The sequence below is a fragment of the Mustelus asterias genome, chromosome 23 (assembly GCF_964213995.1).
Source record: "Mustelus asterias chromosome 23, sMusAst1.hap1.1, whole genome shotgun sequence".
Taxonomy (NCBI): Eukaryota; Metazoa; Chordata; class Chondrichthyes; order Carcharhiniformes; family Triakidae; genus Mustelus; species Mustelus asterias.
In genome coordinates, this window is record NC_135823.1 from 45,332,446 (window position 1) to 45,348,217 (window position 15,772).

The 15,772-nt window shown below is 43.4% G+C and overlaps 1 protein-coding gene across 1 annotated transcript in view; it reads left to right on the plus strand.

The window, feature by feature from the left end:
• Window positions 1-15,772, plus strand: part of LOC144510432 (protein disulfide-isomerase-like) — a 48,950-nt gene that overhangs the window by 18,104 nt on the left and 15,074 nt on the right. The window contains exons 4-7 of the mRNA XM_078239880.1: window positions 1,392-1,525; window positions 7,380-7,517; window positions 10,740-10,856; window positions 14,860-14,985. Of these exons, the coding sequence (XP_078096006.1) occupies window positions 1,392-1,525; window positions 7,380-7,517; window positions 10,740-10,856; window positions 14,860-14,985 (515 nt within the window). The remainder of the gene's footprint in view (window positions 1-1,391; window positions 1,526-7,379; window positions 7,518-10,739; window positions 10,857-14,859; window positions 14,986-15,772) is intronic.

The following is a 15,772-nucleotide window of genomic DNA, read 5'->3' on the forward strand; positions in this document are numbered from 1 at the left end:
TGGTCCATGAAATGATCAAAAAGTAACATTACATGTGCAGATAATGAATTACTGATAATTTATGTGGGGAGTTCGAAACAATAAGCCATGAATATATAAGAGTCACAGGGGTCGGAGTGGGGGGTGGGGGACGTAGTGGAATTGTCAATGGGTTGCAATCTGGGGACCCAGGTTTGAATCCCACCACAGCAGATGGTGACTTTTGATTTCAATAAAAACCTAGAATTAAAAGTCTAATGATGACCTTGAAGCCATTACCTTAAAACCCATCTGGATCACTGACATCCATTAGGCAAGGAAATTTGCCATCCTTACCTGGTCTGGCCTACATGTGACCCCAGGTCCACAGCAATGTGGTTGACTCTTAAGCCACTCAGTTGAAGGGCAATCAGGGATGCCCGAATAAATACAATAAGCAATTCACTGAGAGGTTTCTTTACTCAGAGAGTGGTGAGAATGAGGAAATTGCTACACATGAAGTGGTTAAACTGGTTAAAGCTTGGAGGCACTTAAGAGGGGAATAGATAATTAAATGAGGGAGAAATTAATGTTACAGGATTAAATGAAATTGGGAGGAGATTTATGTGAAGCATAAACACAAGCAAAGACCTGATAGGCTGAACAGTTTGTTTAGATATTGTGAGTTCTGTTTAATTTAGAACATTCTTCAAAGCCACTAATGCTACGAGTATAGTGCAGTAACTCAGGTTGTGTCCTAAAATGAGGCCTATTATGCATGATAAAGGTTGTGTTCAGTAATGAGTTTGAAAGTTGCTATTTCCAGAACTGAATTTCGAGGTTAAATATTTGTGCTTTGAGGGGTGGGAAACAGGAGCCAGAATGTTTCTGGGTCCCAAATCCACTCTAGGGAAAACAGGCGTTCTTTGGGATTTTGACTGGGGCACCTCCTGAGTCAGCACAGAATCAGGTTCCATGTCCCAAGGGTGGTAGGTGGCCTCTTAAAGCTGGAGGGCTAATCAGAGGCCTTCAGAATTCAGTGAAGCTGCCAGTTGCACTAAAGGGGATGTAACTGATAGGGTGCTTTAACATCAAGTGGCCCTTTCAGCAACTTATTAGAATAACTTAATGAAATAGAAAAACCAACCCGGCCCCCACTATGGGGTGGGGCAGGGGATCCTTATTCAGGGAGGCCTTTAGCTGAACACAGACACAGGCAAGTACAGAGAGACCATAGGCCTACCTGGAGCACTGGGTGCCAGCCTCCAGCCAGTTAAACTACACCCACACCTCCTCATCATACAGGGAACCTGGAGGCTGACTGGAAGTTCTTTTTCTTTGTGACAAAGCACGCTTTTCAACAAATAATTACATGAATAGCTTTTCAGATTTGTAAGGTTAGAAGTTACATAGTTTGGGATCCTTTCTTTCAGGAGCAAGAAGTGAATCTTCCATTGCCACCTGGATAAAGAGAAGGATTGGTCCAAGTGCCATACATCTGCTCAATATCACTCATGTCGAAACCTTTATCGCCTCTGCAGATGTGGTAGTTGTTGGTTTCTTAAAGGTAACCCCTTTTATAACTTACTATACCTTAAATAGAAACTGTCACATTAACTCTTCTGTCTTTATTTTTACTGCTTTACTTCATGGAATCATAGAATCCCTTCAACGCAGAAGGAGGCCATTCGGCCCATCGAGTCTGCACCGACCACAATCCCACCCAGGCCCTCTTTCCGTAACCCCACATATTTACCCTGATAATCCCCCTGACACTAGGGTCAATTTAGCATGGCCAATCAATCTAATCCGCACATCTTTGGAGTGTGGGAGGAAACCGGAGCACCCAGAGGAAACCCACGCAGACACGGGGGGAGTGTGCAAACTCCACACAGACAGTGATCCAGGGCCGGAATTGAACCTGGGTCCCTGACGCTGAGAGGCAGCAGTGCTAGCCACTGTGCCACCGTGCCGCCCCAAACTTGTATTTGTTCATTTAAAATATAAATATGTGTATATCTGTTATTTATTTACATCTGTTCATTTTGATTGAAGACTGAAGGATTGATTATTAAACTCTGCTTGTGTCATTTTCCTCGGTTAGTTTTGAATAATGTGTGCAAACAAAATGGCTTGAAAATCCCTTCAGAATAGATGATACCTTTTGGGCCATGAAAACTTGGCAGTTCTTAGTCACTGATAGCAATAAGAGAGTGATAAAGCTGAAATCTATTTGTGATTCAGATAGTACGTGATGTAGAATTGTGGACAATTATTTACATCATGTGAGGTGGCTGACAGAGAAGATCGTTTGCAAATATTATGGTGTTAAAGTTGGTAGAACTCTGAAATTCTTGCCCAGAAAACATTGTATTTTGGGACAGTTAGAGCTTTCAGGACATAGATTTGTGTTTGGTATGGGTATCAAAGGGTATGGAGTGAGTGTTGATAAATGGAGTTGTGGTACCAGTCAAGCATGATATCAGTGAGTGAAGAGGCAGGCTAAAGGGGCTGAATGCTCATCTCTGTTGCTATGTTTCTATGACTGGGGAGGGATGTGAGGAAAAGACAGAGCTGGAATATCCGGAGAAAACTGCCAGATAAATAGGAAGAAAGCAGAAAGAGAAGTGAAGGAAGGATGTGGTTTTTTTACATGAATTAAAAGTTATAAACAAAATAGCCTGAAATCTGTGGTCAACCATTAAGCATGAGCACTGCTCACCTTGAAGTAAGTCTTGCCAAGAAATCCAGCAATCGCTTTGACAAGAATTTTACCACTTTCACCATGTGGCGGTGCCTGAAACATTTGAACAATCAAATGGCAATGGGGGGGGGGGGGGGCGGGGGGGGAGACGAATTTCTCACTGATCTCGAAATTTCCAGCTCTGTGTTGGAGGCGGGGACGGAGGGGAGGGGAGAAGGAGGGGGAGGGGAGGGGGAGGGAGGGCAAGGGGGGAGGGGGAGGGAGGGCAAGGGGGGGTGGGGAGGGGGAGGGCAAGGGGGGGTGGGGTGGGGTGGGGAGGGGGGAGGGGGAGGGGCAGAGGAGAGGTAGGGCAGGGGAGGGGAAAGAGGGCAGGGGGTGGGGGGGAAAGAGGGAGGGGGAAGGGAGGGGGAAGGGAGGAGGGGAGGGAGAGGGAGGGGAGGGGAAGGGATAGGCGAAGGGGAGGGGAGGGCAGGGGAGAGGAGGGATGGGGGGACGGTGGTGGGGGGAGAGGGGGACGGTGGTGGGGGGAGGGGGGGGCGGTTGTACAGTGCAGACTGTGGCAACTTCTGGATTTCTCCATGAAGCCCTTCATTCTGAAGCTATGGTCAGTCTCACAGGGTCATAAAAGCCAACACTGCCAGAATGCTGCCAACCACACTCCCACACTCAAAAAACCAGGGTTTTGGCAATGGATCAGAGTTTAAAGGGAGCATGATGTTTTTCAACTGATATCTCACAATAAATTTCCAAAATATTTTGGGTGTTTGGATAAAAATCGGTTTCATTATCAAAGCTCTTCAACCTGTGGCCCAAGAGAAACCACCTCTGCTGATGATAGGACATCATCTTAAAATTAGAGCTGGACTGTTCAAGAGTGCAGTTGAGAAAAGTTGGTAGAAATCTGAAATTCGCACCCTGAAAACCTTGTATTCTGGGACAGTTAGAGCTTTCAGGACATAGATTTGTGTTTGGTATGGGTATCAAAGGGTATGGAGTGAGTGTTGATAAATGGAGTTGTGGTACCAGTCAACCATGATACCATTGAGCGGAAAGGCAGGCTGAAGGAGCTGAATGGCCTGTTGCTATGTTTCTATGACTGGTTTCACGGACTCTGGAAATGGTTAGGCTTTCCATACATGTCAAAGATTCCATACCACAACAATGGACATTAAAGACACCACATCACTATTCAAACTTTCCAAGCTCATTCCAACCACTACCATCTAGAAAGGGCAGCAGATGAATGGGAACACCACCACCTAGAAGTTCCCCTCCAAATCACACACCATCCTGACTGAAATATATCACGGTTCCTTCAGTGTCATTGGGTCAAAATCCTGGAACTCCATCTCTAACAGCACTTGGGGTGTACCTACACTGCGTGAACTATAACAGTTCAAGAAGGTGGCTCACCTTCACCTTCTCAAGTGCAATGAGGGGAGGCAGTGGTGTAGTGGTATTGTCAGTAGTCCAGAGAGCCAGGGTAATGCTCTGGACCTAGGTTAGAATCCCACCACGGAAGATGGTGAAATTTGAATTCAATAAAAATCTAGAATTAAAAGTCAAATGATAACCATGAAACCATTGCTGATTGTCAGACAAACCCATCTATCTAACTAATGTCCTTTAGGGAAGGAAATCTACCATCGTTACCTGCTCTGGCCTACATGTGACTCCAGATCCACAGCAATGTGGTTGGCTATTTAAAAAAAATGTCCCTTGGGTACGGCCAATTATTGCTGACCCAGCCAGTGATGCTCACATCCCATGAAAGAATTCCAAAAACATTAGGGATGGACAATAAATGCTGGCCCAACCTGCATCACCCACGAATGAAGTTTTAAATAAGCCTTCCATCAAGATAATGGCTGAATGTAAAATGGCTGCTGCATCTGCCTCCATAATAATTACTGTACCTGGAGGCATCTCAATGTATGTGATGAGACACTTCGGAGAAATGAACCAAGGTTCTCCTCCTTATCTTTGAAGTACTACATAAGCAAGATGTTTAATACTGTAGATAATAGCCCAAAGATTTCTGGGGCAGGCCAGTGAATGGCACTTGCTGTTGTTACACATGCATCATCGTTACCTGTTGTTACACATGCATGCGCCTATTTAATTCCCAAGATATTTTGATCTGCAAATTGTGGAAGTGCAAGATGGAAACATAGGGGCCCCCTTTTTTAATTTTTAAATTCATTTACGGGATGTGGGCATCGTTGGCGAAGCCAGCATTTATTGCCAATGCCTAGTTGTCCTTGAGATGGAAATGGTGAGCTGTCTTCTTGAATCGCTGCAGTTCACTGTGTCGCTTGGGAGGGAGTTCCAGGATTTTGACCCAGCGACAGTGAAGGAACGGCGATATATTTCCAAGTCAGGATGGTGAGTGGCTTGGAGGGGAAATTCCAGGTGGCGGTGTTCCCATGTATCTGCTGCCCTTGTCCTTCTAGATGGTCGTGGGTTTGGAAGGTGCTGCCAAATGAACTTTGGTGAACTCCTGCAATGCATCTTGTAGATGGTACACGCGGCTGCCAATGTTCATCAGTGGTAGAAAGAATGAATGTTTGTGGAAGGGTTGCCAATCGAGCAGGCTTCTTTGTCCGGATGGTGTTGAGCTTCTTGAGTGTGTTGCAGCTACACTCATCCAGGCAAGAGGAGAGTATTCTGTCACATTCCTGACTTGTGCCTTGTAGAATGTGGATAGGTTTTGAGGAGTCAGGAGGTGAGTTACTCACCGCAGGATTCCGGATCTCTGACATTCTCTTGTAGCAATAGTATTTGTTTAGGCTAGTTAATGGTAACCCCCAGGATAGTGGGCGATTCAGCACTGGTGATGTCATTGAATGTCAAGGAGCAATGATTAGATCCCCTTTTGTCAGAGATGGTCATGTGAAAAACAGAAAGGAAAAGTTTATCTAAATGGTGATATATTGGGAAGTACGATGTACAAAGGGATCTGGGTGTCCTTGCGCACCTGTCAATGAAAGTGGAGAAGCAGATTCAGCAAGCAATGAGGAAGGCAAATGGTATGTTGGCCTTCATTGCAAGATGATCTTGAGTTCAGAAGTAAGGATGTCTTACTGCAGTTATACAAGGCCTTGGTGAGACCACACATGAAGTAATGTGTGCAGCTTTGGTCTCCCTACCTAAGAAAAGATATACTTGCCATAGAGGGTGTGTATCAGAGGTTCTCTAGGCTGATATGGGGGTTGGTGGAACTGACCTATAAAGAGAGATTGGTTCAACTGAGTCTGTATTCACTTTTAGAGTTGAGAAGGATGAGAGGAGATCTGACTGAAATGTATAAAATTCTAGTAGGGCTAGACAGACTAGATGCAGGGATGGGAATCTAGAACCAGGGACATGAGTAGTGAACCTGTGGAATTCTTGACCACAGAAAGCTGTGGAGGCCAAGTCACTGAATATATTCAATAAAGAGATAGTTTTTTTTCAGATTTTAATGGCATCATGGGGTATGGGGAGAAAGCAGGAATATAGCATTGAGATATAGGATCAGCCATGATCATATTGAATGGCGCAATTGTCTCAAAGGGCTAAATGACCTACTCCTGCTCCTAGTTTCTATGTTTCTATGTCATTGGCTGGCATTTGTGTGGCATGAGTGTTACTTGCTATTTGTCAGCCAAAGCCAGGCTATTGTCCAGATCTTGCTGCATTTGGACATGGACTGCTTCAGTATCTGAGGAGTCATGAATGATGCTGAACATTATGCATCAGCGAACATCTCCACTTCTCACCTTATGATGGAAGGAAGGCCATTGATGAAGCAGTTGAAGATGTTTAGGTCAAGGACCCTACCCGAAGGAACTCCTACAGTGATGTCCTGGAACTGAGATGATTGATCTCCAACTACCACAACCATCTTCCTTTGTGCTCGATATGAATCCAACCAGCAGAGGGCTTTCCCCGATCCCCATTGACTCTATTTTTTCTAGGTCTCCTTGAAGCCGCACTCTATCAAATGTCATGGGCAGTCATTCTCACTTCATCTCTAGAGCTAAGCTCCATGTTAGCTTGATGGTCCATGTTTGAACCAAGGCTGTAATGAGGTCAGGGGCTGAGTGACTCTGGTGGAATCCAAACTGCCAGTGAGTAGCTAATTGCTAAACAAACACCACTAGATAGCACTGTTGATGACCTCTTCCATCACTTAGCTGATGGTCAGACTGAAAGTAGACTGATGGCTCTGTAATTGGCTGGGGGTTTGCCCTGCTTTTTGTGTATGCAGGACATCCCTGGGCAATTTTCCACATCGCTGGGTAGATGCCAATGTTGTAGTTATACTGGCACTGACTGGAAGTCTCTACAGGACATCTGGGATCTTATTGAACAGGGCAAGCAACCGCTCACTGTTGCTGGGTCAAAACCCTGAAACTCCCTTCCTAACAGCAATGTAGGTGTACCTACACATCACATAGACTGCAGCAGTTCAAGAAAATGGCTCACCAATGAAGGATGGACAACAAATGTTGAACTTGTGTGGAACAGTCACATTTCATGAATGCATAATAAAATAAAACCATTGGTAATTATCTCAGCATTCATTTGAAGAGTAGTTTATTTATAGCTATACTCATGACACATACCGTATGGTTGGGGTGAGCAAAGGACAACTTTTGCAATTTTTACAAGAGCTTTTCTATGATGATCTAATAACTATTAATACAATCGCATTTTCATTGCTTCTAAACAGGATCTGAAAGGAAATGACACTAAAACTTTTTATGAGACTGCAAAGGACATTCCTGATCTTCCATTTGGAGTCACAAATAATGCAAAACATTTTGCTAAGTATGGCATCACCAGGGACACCATCATTCTGTTCAGGAAGGTATGACATAGACACCAATGGATATACCCATAACATCTAAAATTAGTGTGATAGTTTTTAATATGTGATAAACAATGTATTGGTGGTGCAAAATTTTAATTATTGTTCTGCAGATCGCGAGGTCCAGGCTAATTCCTGGCAACTGCTGGTCGGCATATCTGATTTGATTTAATTTGATTTGATTTATTATTGTCACATGTATTTACAGTGAAAAGTATTGTTTCTTGCGCACTATACAGACAAAGCATACTGTTCATAGAGAAGGAAATGAGAGAGTGCAGAATGTAGTGTTACAGTCATAGCTAGAGTGTAGAGAAAGGTCAATTTAACGCAAGGTAGGTCCATTCAAAAGTCTGACAGCAGCAGGGGAGAAGCTATTCTTGAGTCGGTTGGTACGTGACCTCAGACTTTTGTATCTTTTTCCCGAAGGAAGAAGGTGGAAGAGAGAATGCGTGGGGTCCTTCATTATGCTGGCTGCTTTGCCGAGGCAGCGGGAAGTGTAGACAGAGTCAATGGCTAATGCCACTTTACCACCTGGCAATGTACCACTGAAAATGTGCCCCTGGCACCAGCATCATAAATCCCAGCCAGTGTCTAAAACTGTGCAAGCTGACCAACCTTCTTGATTGGATAGCCTGACCTGGCCAGGGAAGATTGAGAAGAAAACCAAAATTAAAATTTCACATCTACAAACACATGTAATATTTTAGCAGAAATATAACATATTTGGAAGTAAAATGCAGTTGGTATTTCTATATGTATAATAGCATCGGTGAAATGTATGCATGTGTGTAGGGCAGGTTATCAGTGTCATTTATACTGCTGAAGATGTGAAGATCACGACTGGTCAAAAGGAAAAGAGGGACTGGTCAAAAGGAAAAGAGAGGCGTATGTTAGGTCCAATCAGCTAAAAACGGAGGGAGCTCTGGAGGAGTACAATGAAAGTAGGAAAATACTCAAACGGGGAATTAGAAGAGCAAAAAGGGGTCACGAAATGTTCTTGGCAGACAGGATTAAGGAGAATCCCAAGGCATTTTATTCATATGTTAGGAACAAAAGGGTTGTTAGGGAAAAAATTGGACCTCTCAGGGACAAAAGTGGGGACTTATGCTTGGAGCCCAAAGAGGTAGGGGAGATCCTAAATGAATACTTTGCGTCGGTATTCACAAAGGAGAGGGATGTGTTGACTGGGAGTGTCTCGGAGGGGAGTGTTGAACCGTTGGAGAAAATCTCCATTACAAAGGAGGAAGTGTTAGGTTTTTTAGAGAATATAAAGACTGACAAATCCCCAGGGCCTGATGGAATCTATCCAAGGCTGCTCAGGGAGACGAGAGGTGAAATCGTTGGGCCTCTGACGCAAATCTTTGTCTCGTCACTGGACACAGGTGAGGTCCCAGAGGATTGGAGGATAGCCAATGTGGTCCCGTTATTTAAGAAGGGTAGGAAGGATAACCCGGGTAATTATAGGCCGGTGAGCTTGACGTCCGTGGTGGGGAAGTTGTTGGAGAAGATTCTTAAAGATAGGATGTATGCGCATTTAGAAAGGAATAAACTCATTAACGATAGTCAACATGGTTTTGTGAGAGGGAGGTCATGCCTCACTAACCTGGTGGTGTTTTTTGAAGAAGTGACCAAAATGGTTGACGAAGGAAGGGCAGTGGATGTTGTCTATATGGACTTTAGTAAAGCGTTTGACAAAGTCCCTCATGGTAGGCTAGTGAAAAAGGTTGGATCCCATGGGATAAAGGGGGAGGTGGCTAGATGGGTGGAGAACTGGCTTGGTCACAGAAGACAGAGGGTGGTAGTGGAAGGGTCTTTTTCCGGCTGGAAGCCTGTGACTAGTGGTGTACCGCAGGGCTCTGTATTGGGACCTCTGCTGTTTGTGATTTATATAAATGATCTGGAAGAAGGAGTAACTGGGGTGATCAGTAAGTTTGCGGACGACACAAAACTGGCAGGACTTGCAGATAGTGAGGAACATTGTCAGAGGCTACAGAAGGATATAGATAGGCTGGAAATTTGGGCAAGGAAATGGCAGATGGAGTTCAATCCTGATAAATGCGAAGTGATGCATTTTGGTGGGAATAATGTAAGGAGGAGCTACACGATAAATGGAAGAACTATAAAGGGTGTAGAGACGCAGAGGGACCTGGGTGTGCAAGTCCACAGATCTTTGAAGGTGACGTCACAGGTGGAGAAGGTGGTGAAGAAGGCATATGGCATGCTTGCCTTTATAGGACGGGGCATAGAGTATAAAAGTTGGGGTCTGATGTTGCAGATGTATAGAACGTTGGTTCGGCCGCATTTGGAATACTGCGTCCAGTTCTGGTCGCCACACTACCAGAAGGACGTGGAGGCTTTGGAGAGAGTACAGAGGAGGATTACCAGGATGTTGCCTGGTATGGAGGGGCTTGGTTATGAGGAGAGATTGGGGAAGCTGGGGTTGTTCTCCTTGGAAAGACGGAGGATGAGGGGAGACTTAATAGAGGTGTATAAGATTATGAAAGGCATAGATAGGGTGAACGGTGGGAAGCTTTTCCCCGGGTCGGTGGTGACGTTCACGAGGGGTCATAGGTTCAAGGTGAAGGGGGGGAGGTTTAACACAGATATCAGAAGGACATATTTCACACAGAGGGTCGTGGGGGCCTGGAATGTGTTGCCGGGCAAGGTGGTGGAGGCGGACACACTGGGAATGTTTAAGACTTATCTAGACAGCTATATGAACGGAGTGGGAATGGAGGGATACAAAAGAGTGGTCTAGTTTGGACCAGGGAGCGGCGCGGGCTAATTGTTCCTTGTTTCTCGTGGAAGTGGAAATGACTAGGGTTGGGAAGCATTTTCCGATCAGGGCCATTGTGATCTCCTGGACTCGTTTCGATCGCCTCAGGGGGTCGGAGAGGAATTTCCCAGATTTTCTTTTCCCCATATTGGCCCTGGGGTTTTTCACTCTGGGTTTTCGCCTCTCCCTGGAGATCACATGGTCTGGAATGGGGGGGGTGGGGGTGAGTTAATAGGTTGTAATGAACAAAGCATCGTAGCTGTGGGGGACAGCTCGGTGGATAGGATATTGGTATGTAGATAGGCTGGAAAATTGGGCGGGGATCCTGGATTCAGGATTCAATCCTGGACCGGGGAGCGGCGCGGGCTTGGAGGGCCGAAGGGCCTGTTCCTGTGCTGTATTGTTCTTTGTTGTTAATGTTTATATGTTTCTTTGGATCATAGTTTGAAGAAGAACGCATTGGCTATGAAATTGCTGACGGCAGTAGACTGGAAAAAGATGATCTAATCAAATTCATCAAAGTCAATGAGCTGCGTTTAGTCACAGAGTATAATCGAGAGGTAAATGGAGAATGTCCCTATTTTAATTAGTTATCATAGAAATCATAGAAACCCTACAGCACATTATAACCAGCAATTTCAAACTGTCTTCACATACTGATTTATTTGGGCAGGATTCTCAAGGCTATTTGGTTTTATGAGTCCCACTGACACGTAAGTAGTTGACTCTTAAAAAATGCCCTCTGGAATTGCCTAGCAGGCCACTAAGTTCAAGGATAATTAGGGATGGGCAATGAATGCTGGCCCAGCCAGCGACGCCCATCCCATGAATGAATCAAATGAAATACAAGCCAGGATTCAGGAAAATTTCCTGCTCAGCCCATCCACCTCAGGAGTAAGTGCCCACACAGGTGGGATCTTCATTGCTGCGGAGGTGGGGTTGAGTTGGAGTTAGGCTAGTCAACCTGGGAAAAAATTTGGAGGCAGTCACAAGGGCTGCCAAGTTCAGAGGTGGACTGTTTAAAAGCTTTTACCCCAATGCAGTAAGACACCATCCTAGTTAAAATAAAAACATGAAGGTCCTCCAGCCCTCATTCCCCACCCCCACCATTCAAACACCATATGCCCCTTCCATGCCACCTCATTCCCCCATGCTAAGATTTGCCCTTTCCCCCAGGCCTTATGCTCACTCATACCTCCAATGACAAGTTATACCCTTCCATCTACACCTATGGCCCCTCATGTTTCCCGTCAAGCTGTGGCACCTCCATGCCCATTTACTCACTATACACTGTGTTACAACAACAGGAGGTGTTATTTGCTGAGTTAGCCAAATCCCAGAGGGAAATTTGCCTTGCCCATTAAGTTTTCTTTTGTATTTTGAAAACAAGGAGAAAAAAAATTACTGAAAACAGAAGCATAGAATTCCAGTAACAATTTTATGATTTTGAAAATTAGAAGGATTATTAACAAAAGCGAAAAAACCTTAAGCACAAAAGATAAAAGTTACACAATTAAAACAATCTTACAAAACACCCCTTCCCCACAGCAAAAAAACTCACTTGGTCAGAACACACAAGTAAACTAAATGGCAACATCTCCCGTATAGATTTTTAATTATAAAAGTCCAATTAGGGCAAAACTGCTTTAATTTAGTAACAGTATGCCACAGGTCTCCACAAACCCTTCCAGTCTGCTGTAGAAATCCAACAAAATTCAGAAACAAAACTTCTGAAACAAAGATTGTTTCAGTCTTAAAGGATGGTTGTTTCACATTTCATACTCTCTCTCAGCACAGAGCTGGCCTCAAGGCATCTTGCCTATGCAACCATCACTACTCAACTCAACATCTCTCTTTAAATATCCTTTTCCTCTTCTGTCTCTGATTCCATCATCCTCAGCATCTCTTTGAATTTAACTTTTCTCAGAATATAAATATCTTTCATGTTTTCCTATTGCCTCCACTTTCAGGTCAAATAAAATGTAATAACCTTCCCTGGTTTACTCATGAAACCTTTGTAAGTTGTAAACGTCCCTTAAACTCCCCTTTGAAGTTTAACAGCTGAAAAATTAAGTCTTTATCTATCTCCTAATGTATTTACTTGTAAATCCAACTCACCATAGCCTCTCATTACAAATGCATCTAGCATTGTTATCCTTTTACCTTTCAACTCCCCCAGACAAGCTGTTTCCATTAACCTTTCCCCATCTGAATTAAACCCTGTACAAACACCCAAAGGCACATGGCTTTCTTTATAGAATACCTCCAAATTCCCCCAAAAAGCTGCAAAGGAATACATTCACACCTGTGTAGAACGAGTGTAACCTTGTATGTATGCTTGGCCACAGACAGCGCAGGTACCATACCACTTGTTGAAACACCTACACTCCGCCTCCCCCCCCCCACCCCCCGAGAAAATAATGGTTGTTTGACAGTTCAGGTTCTCTGATCTGTGCTGTCAATTTCACAATATTTTTTACATAAGTGGTTTCAAGGATTTGTGGTTTTGCTATTGATACAATAAAGGGCCTGGATGATTGACACTTTTAACTTCTAAGTGAAATGACTTTTTAATATAGTAGAAAGCAATGAATGAATTACTTTTAAAAAATATTTTCTTTACATATCCTACTGTGACTATAGGGTTCGTTGCCCTATTCAGTCTATGAATTGACATGGAATTGCCACAGCTTGGCATGGGGGACATGAGGGTCGCTGTGGGGTGGGTGAAGGGCATAGCTTAGCATTGGAAGTGTAAGAGGCCATTGGATGGACGGAGTGGTATATTTTGACATAGGGAGCATGAGAAGGACGTTTTGAACTCACCTTCTAATACATCCCGACATGCAGACTAGGGCTTACCATGTTTTATAAACCTAGCCAAACTCCATGAAAATTGTAGTGGAGTAGGACATTCCAACTCTGCAATGGTGCCAGCCAGATCAGCAATGCTGGAAGTGGGCTTTTGACAGAAAACAGCCCATACTCCTGAAAATCAGACAACCCATGAATGTGGTCAGGAATCTCAGAATTGGGGCTTGCACTATTTTTAAAGGGCTACCAAGTCTTCTTGACCCTGGTGAAAATCCAGGCCAGAGGTTTCAGTCCATCCTGAAATTTAGGGTGAATATTCTCTCATTCTGTATTAGTCTATCAGAAGCTAGAAATTAATCTTGGTGGTGTGTGTGTGTATGGATGCTTCGCATCTTGACATCACATTCCTCTGCCCAGTTAAACATTAGGATGAGCAAAACCATTGCTTTCAGTCCTCATCACAAGTTGTCCTCCTTAGCCAACTACTCAATCCCAGACAACGGTCCGCGCTGAACCAGACTGTTCACAATGTAGATATCATATTTGACCCAAGATTAGCTTTCTACCACATATCTGCTTTATCACTAAGACAACCTATTTCCACTTCCATAGCATTATCTGACTCTACCCCTGACACAGCTGAATTTACAGAAATCATCATTCATTCTTTAACCCCTGGATGGGACCATGCTAACACACTCCTTGCTGCACCACCCGCCCCCCCCCCCCGCCCACCCACCCCCCGCCCTCCCCCCTCCCATCTTCTACCCTCCATCAACTTGTGCTAATCCAAATTTATTTAGCATGTGTCCTAACTCACAGCAAATCCCATTCATCTACCACCCCCCGTTATCATCGATTTGCATTCATTCTCTGTTAAGCACACCTTAGCTTTTGAAGTTCTAATTCTTGTTTTCAAATCCCTCTATAACCTTCTCTAACTCTGCAACCTTCCTCCAGTCCACAGTCTTCTGAGATATCTGCATTCCTCTAGTACTGGCCTCTCCAATAGCCCCAATTGCTCCGTCAGCAATGGCCACACATTCAGCTGCCACAGGACCTAAATTCTGGAATTCCCTCCCTCAACCTCTCTACCTGGATTTCGTTTTCCTTAGTTAGGAGCCTCCTTAAAGCGTAGTTCTTGGAAACAACTTTTGTTTATAGTCATCTGCCCAATTATCTCCTTATTTGGCTAACTGTCATAAATTTACATTGCTCCAGTGGGACATTCTCTAATGTTAAAGGTGCTATATGAACACAATGTTATTGTTGTTGCCTGTAATTTTAATGGGCATGTTTAGAAGTGCAGCTTCTCTCAAAATAGCGGACAGAAGATTGTCAAATGGACACATGAAGCTGTTATCTGGTAAGATCATCCAACAGTAATTTTTCATTTTATTTTATTGGTGCCCATTTATCATATTTACCACTGGAGTGATTCAGCTGACTTTTTTTCCCCACTCTTTAGTTGGCGTTCATAACCTCTGGAAAGTCACGTCAAAATGTCCTTTTTGGCACAAAGCTTTCCAATTCACAGCGAAAACTGTTGGATTTGTAATCCTTGGAGATTATAAAAATATTAAACTCAAATTTTCCTCAGTGGCTGAAAGTCAGATTTGGAGCAGAGTCCTAAATTCTGCTCTAAATATAAACTGTCAACTTATGTCTTAGTTTACATTCTTATTTCAAAATAATTCAATTTTGAGAGATTCTTTTTCTTTTCTTTTACATCTAAAAATTATTTTTCAGTCTTCAGACAAGATCTTTGATGTTGGCGTTGCCAGTCACCTTCTGCTATTTGTAGACAAAACATCGAAGGAGTTTAATGATATCTACAAAGACATGAAAGATGTTGCTGCCGACTTCAGGGCTCAGGTTTGCTCCTCTGTCTGTTCTAATCACATTAATTATTTAAGATCTTACATTAAATTGAGAAAGATACCATAAAGTAATATATTTTTTAAATTTCTGGATGTGAATTTTGCACCTTCTTTGGTTTTGAGTTTTAATTGTTGCTTCTCTGGTTTAATAGATTCAATTGCTGGAAATTGTAACTTAATCTGTAATCTACACTTGTAGAAGTGTATGACTGTTAAGCACTATAGTTCTATCTAAGTACTGGATTAATCATATCCTTCCTCGTCAATGCAATCATCAAATTGACATGTTATCAAATTCCAACCACAGCTTTCAAGTATTGAAGTCACTTTATTTTATTCTGTCACAGGATGTGGGTGTCGCTGGCTAGGCCAGCATTTATTGCCCATCCTGAATTGTCCTTGAGAAGGTGGGGGGTGAGCCACCTTCTTGAACTACTACTATGTGTATTTATGTTCAATTATAAATGCTCAGAATGAAATGTAACATAATTCAATAGACATTGAAGTTACGACACAGTGATTGAATCGGCAAAGACAATAGGGATTTAATTTATCCTTTTTTACTGACTTCTCTTGAAGTATTGCTCAAAACAAGAGACACTTTAACAAGAGTCCCCAGTAATTACATTGCAATGGCAATCTCCTTCCCCTCTGTCGCTCCCACTTGCTTTTTGTCATTTGGAATTGAAGGCTCATATATTTAACGCAAGTCATTCACCAAAGAGCTTGATTCATCTGATCCTAATCTTGGAACCAGATGGATACCAGCATCCATTTCTTAT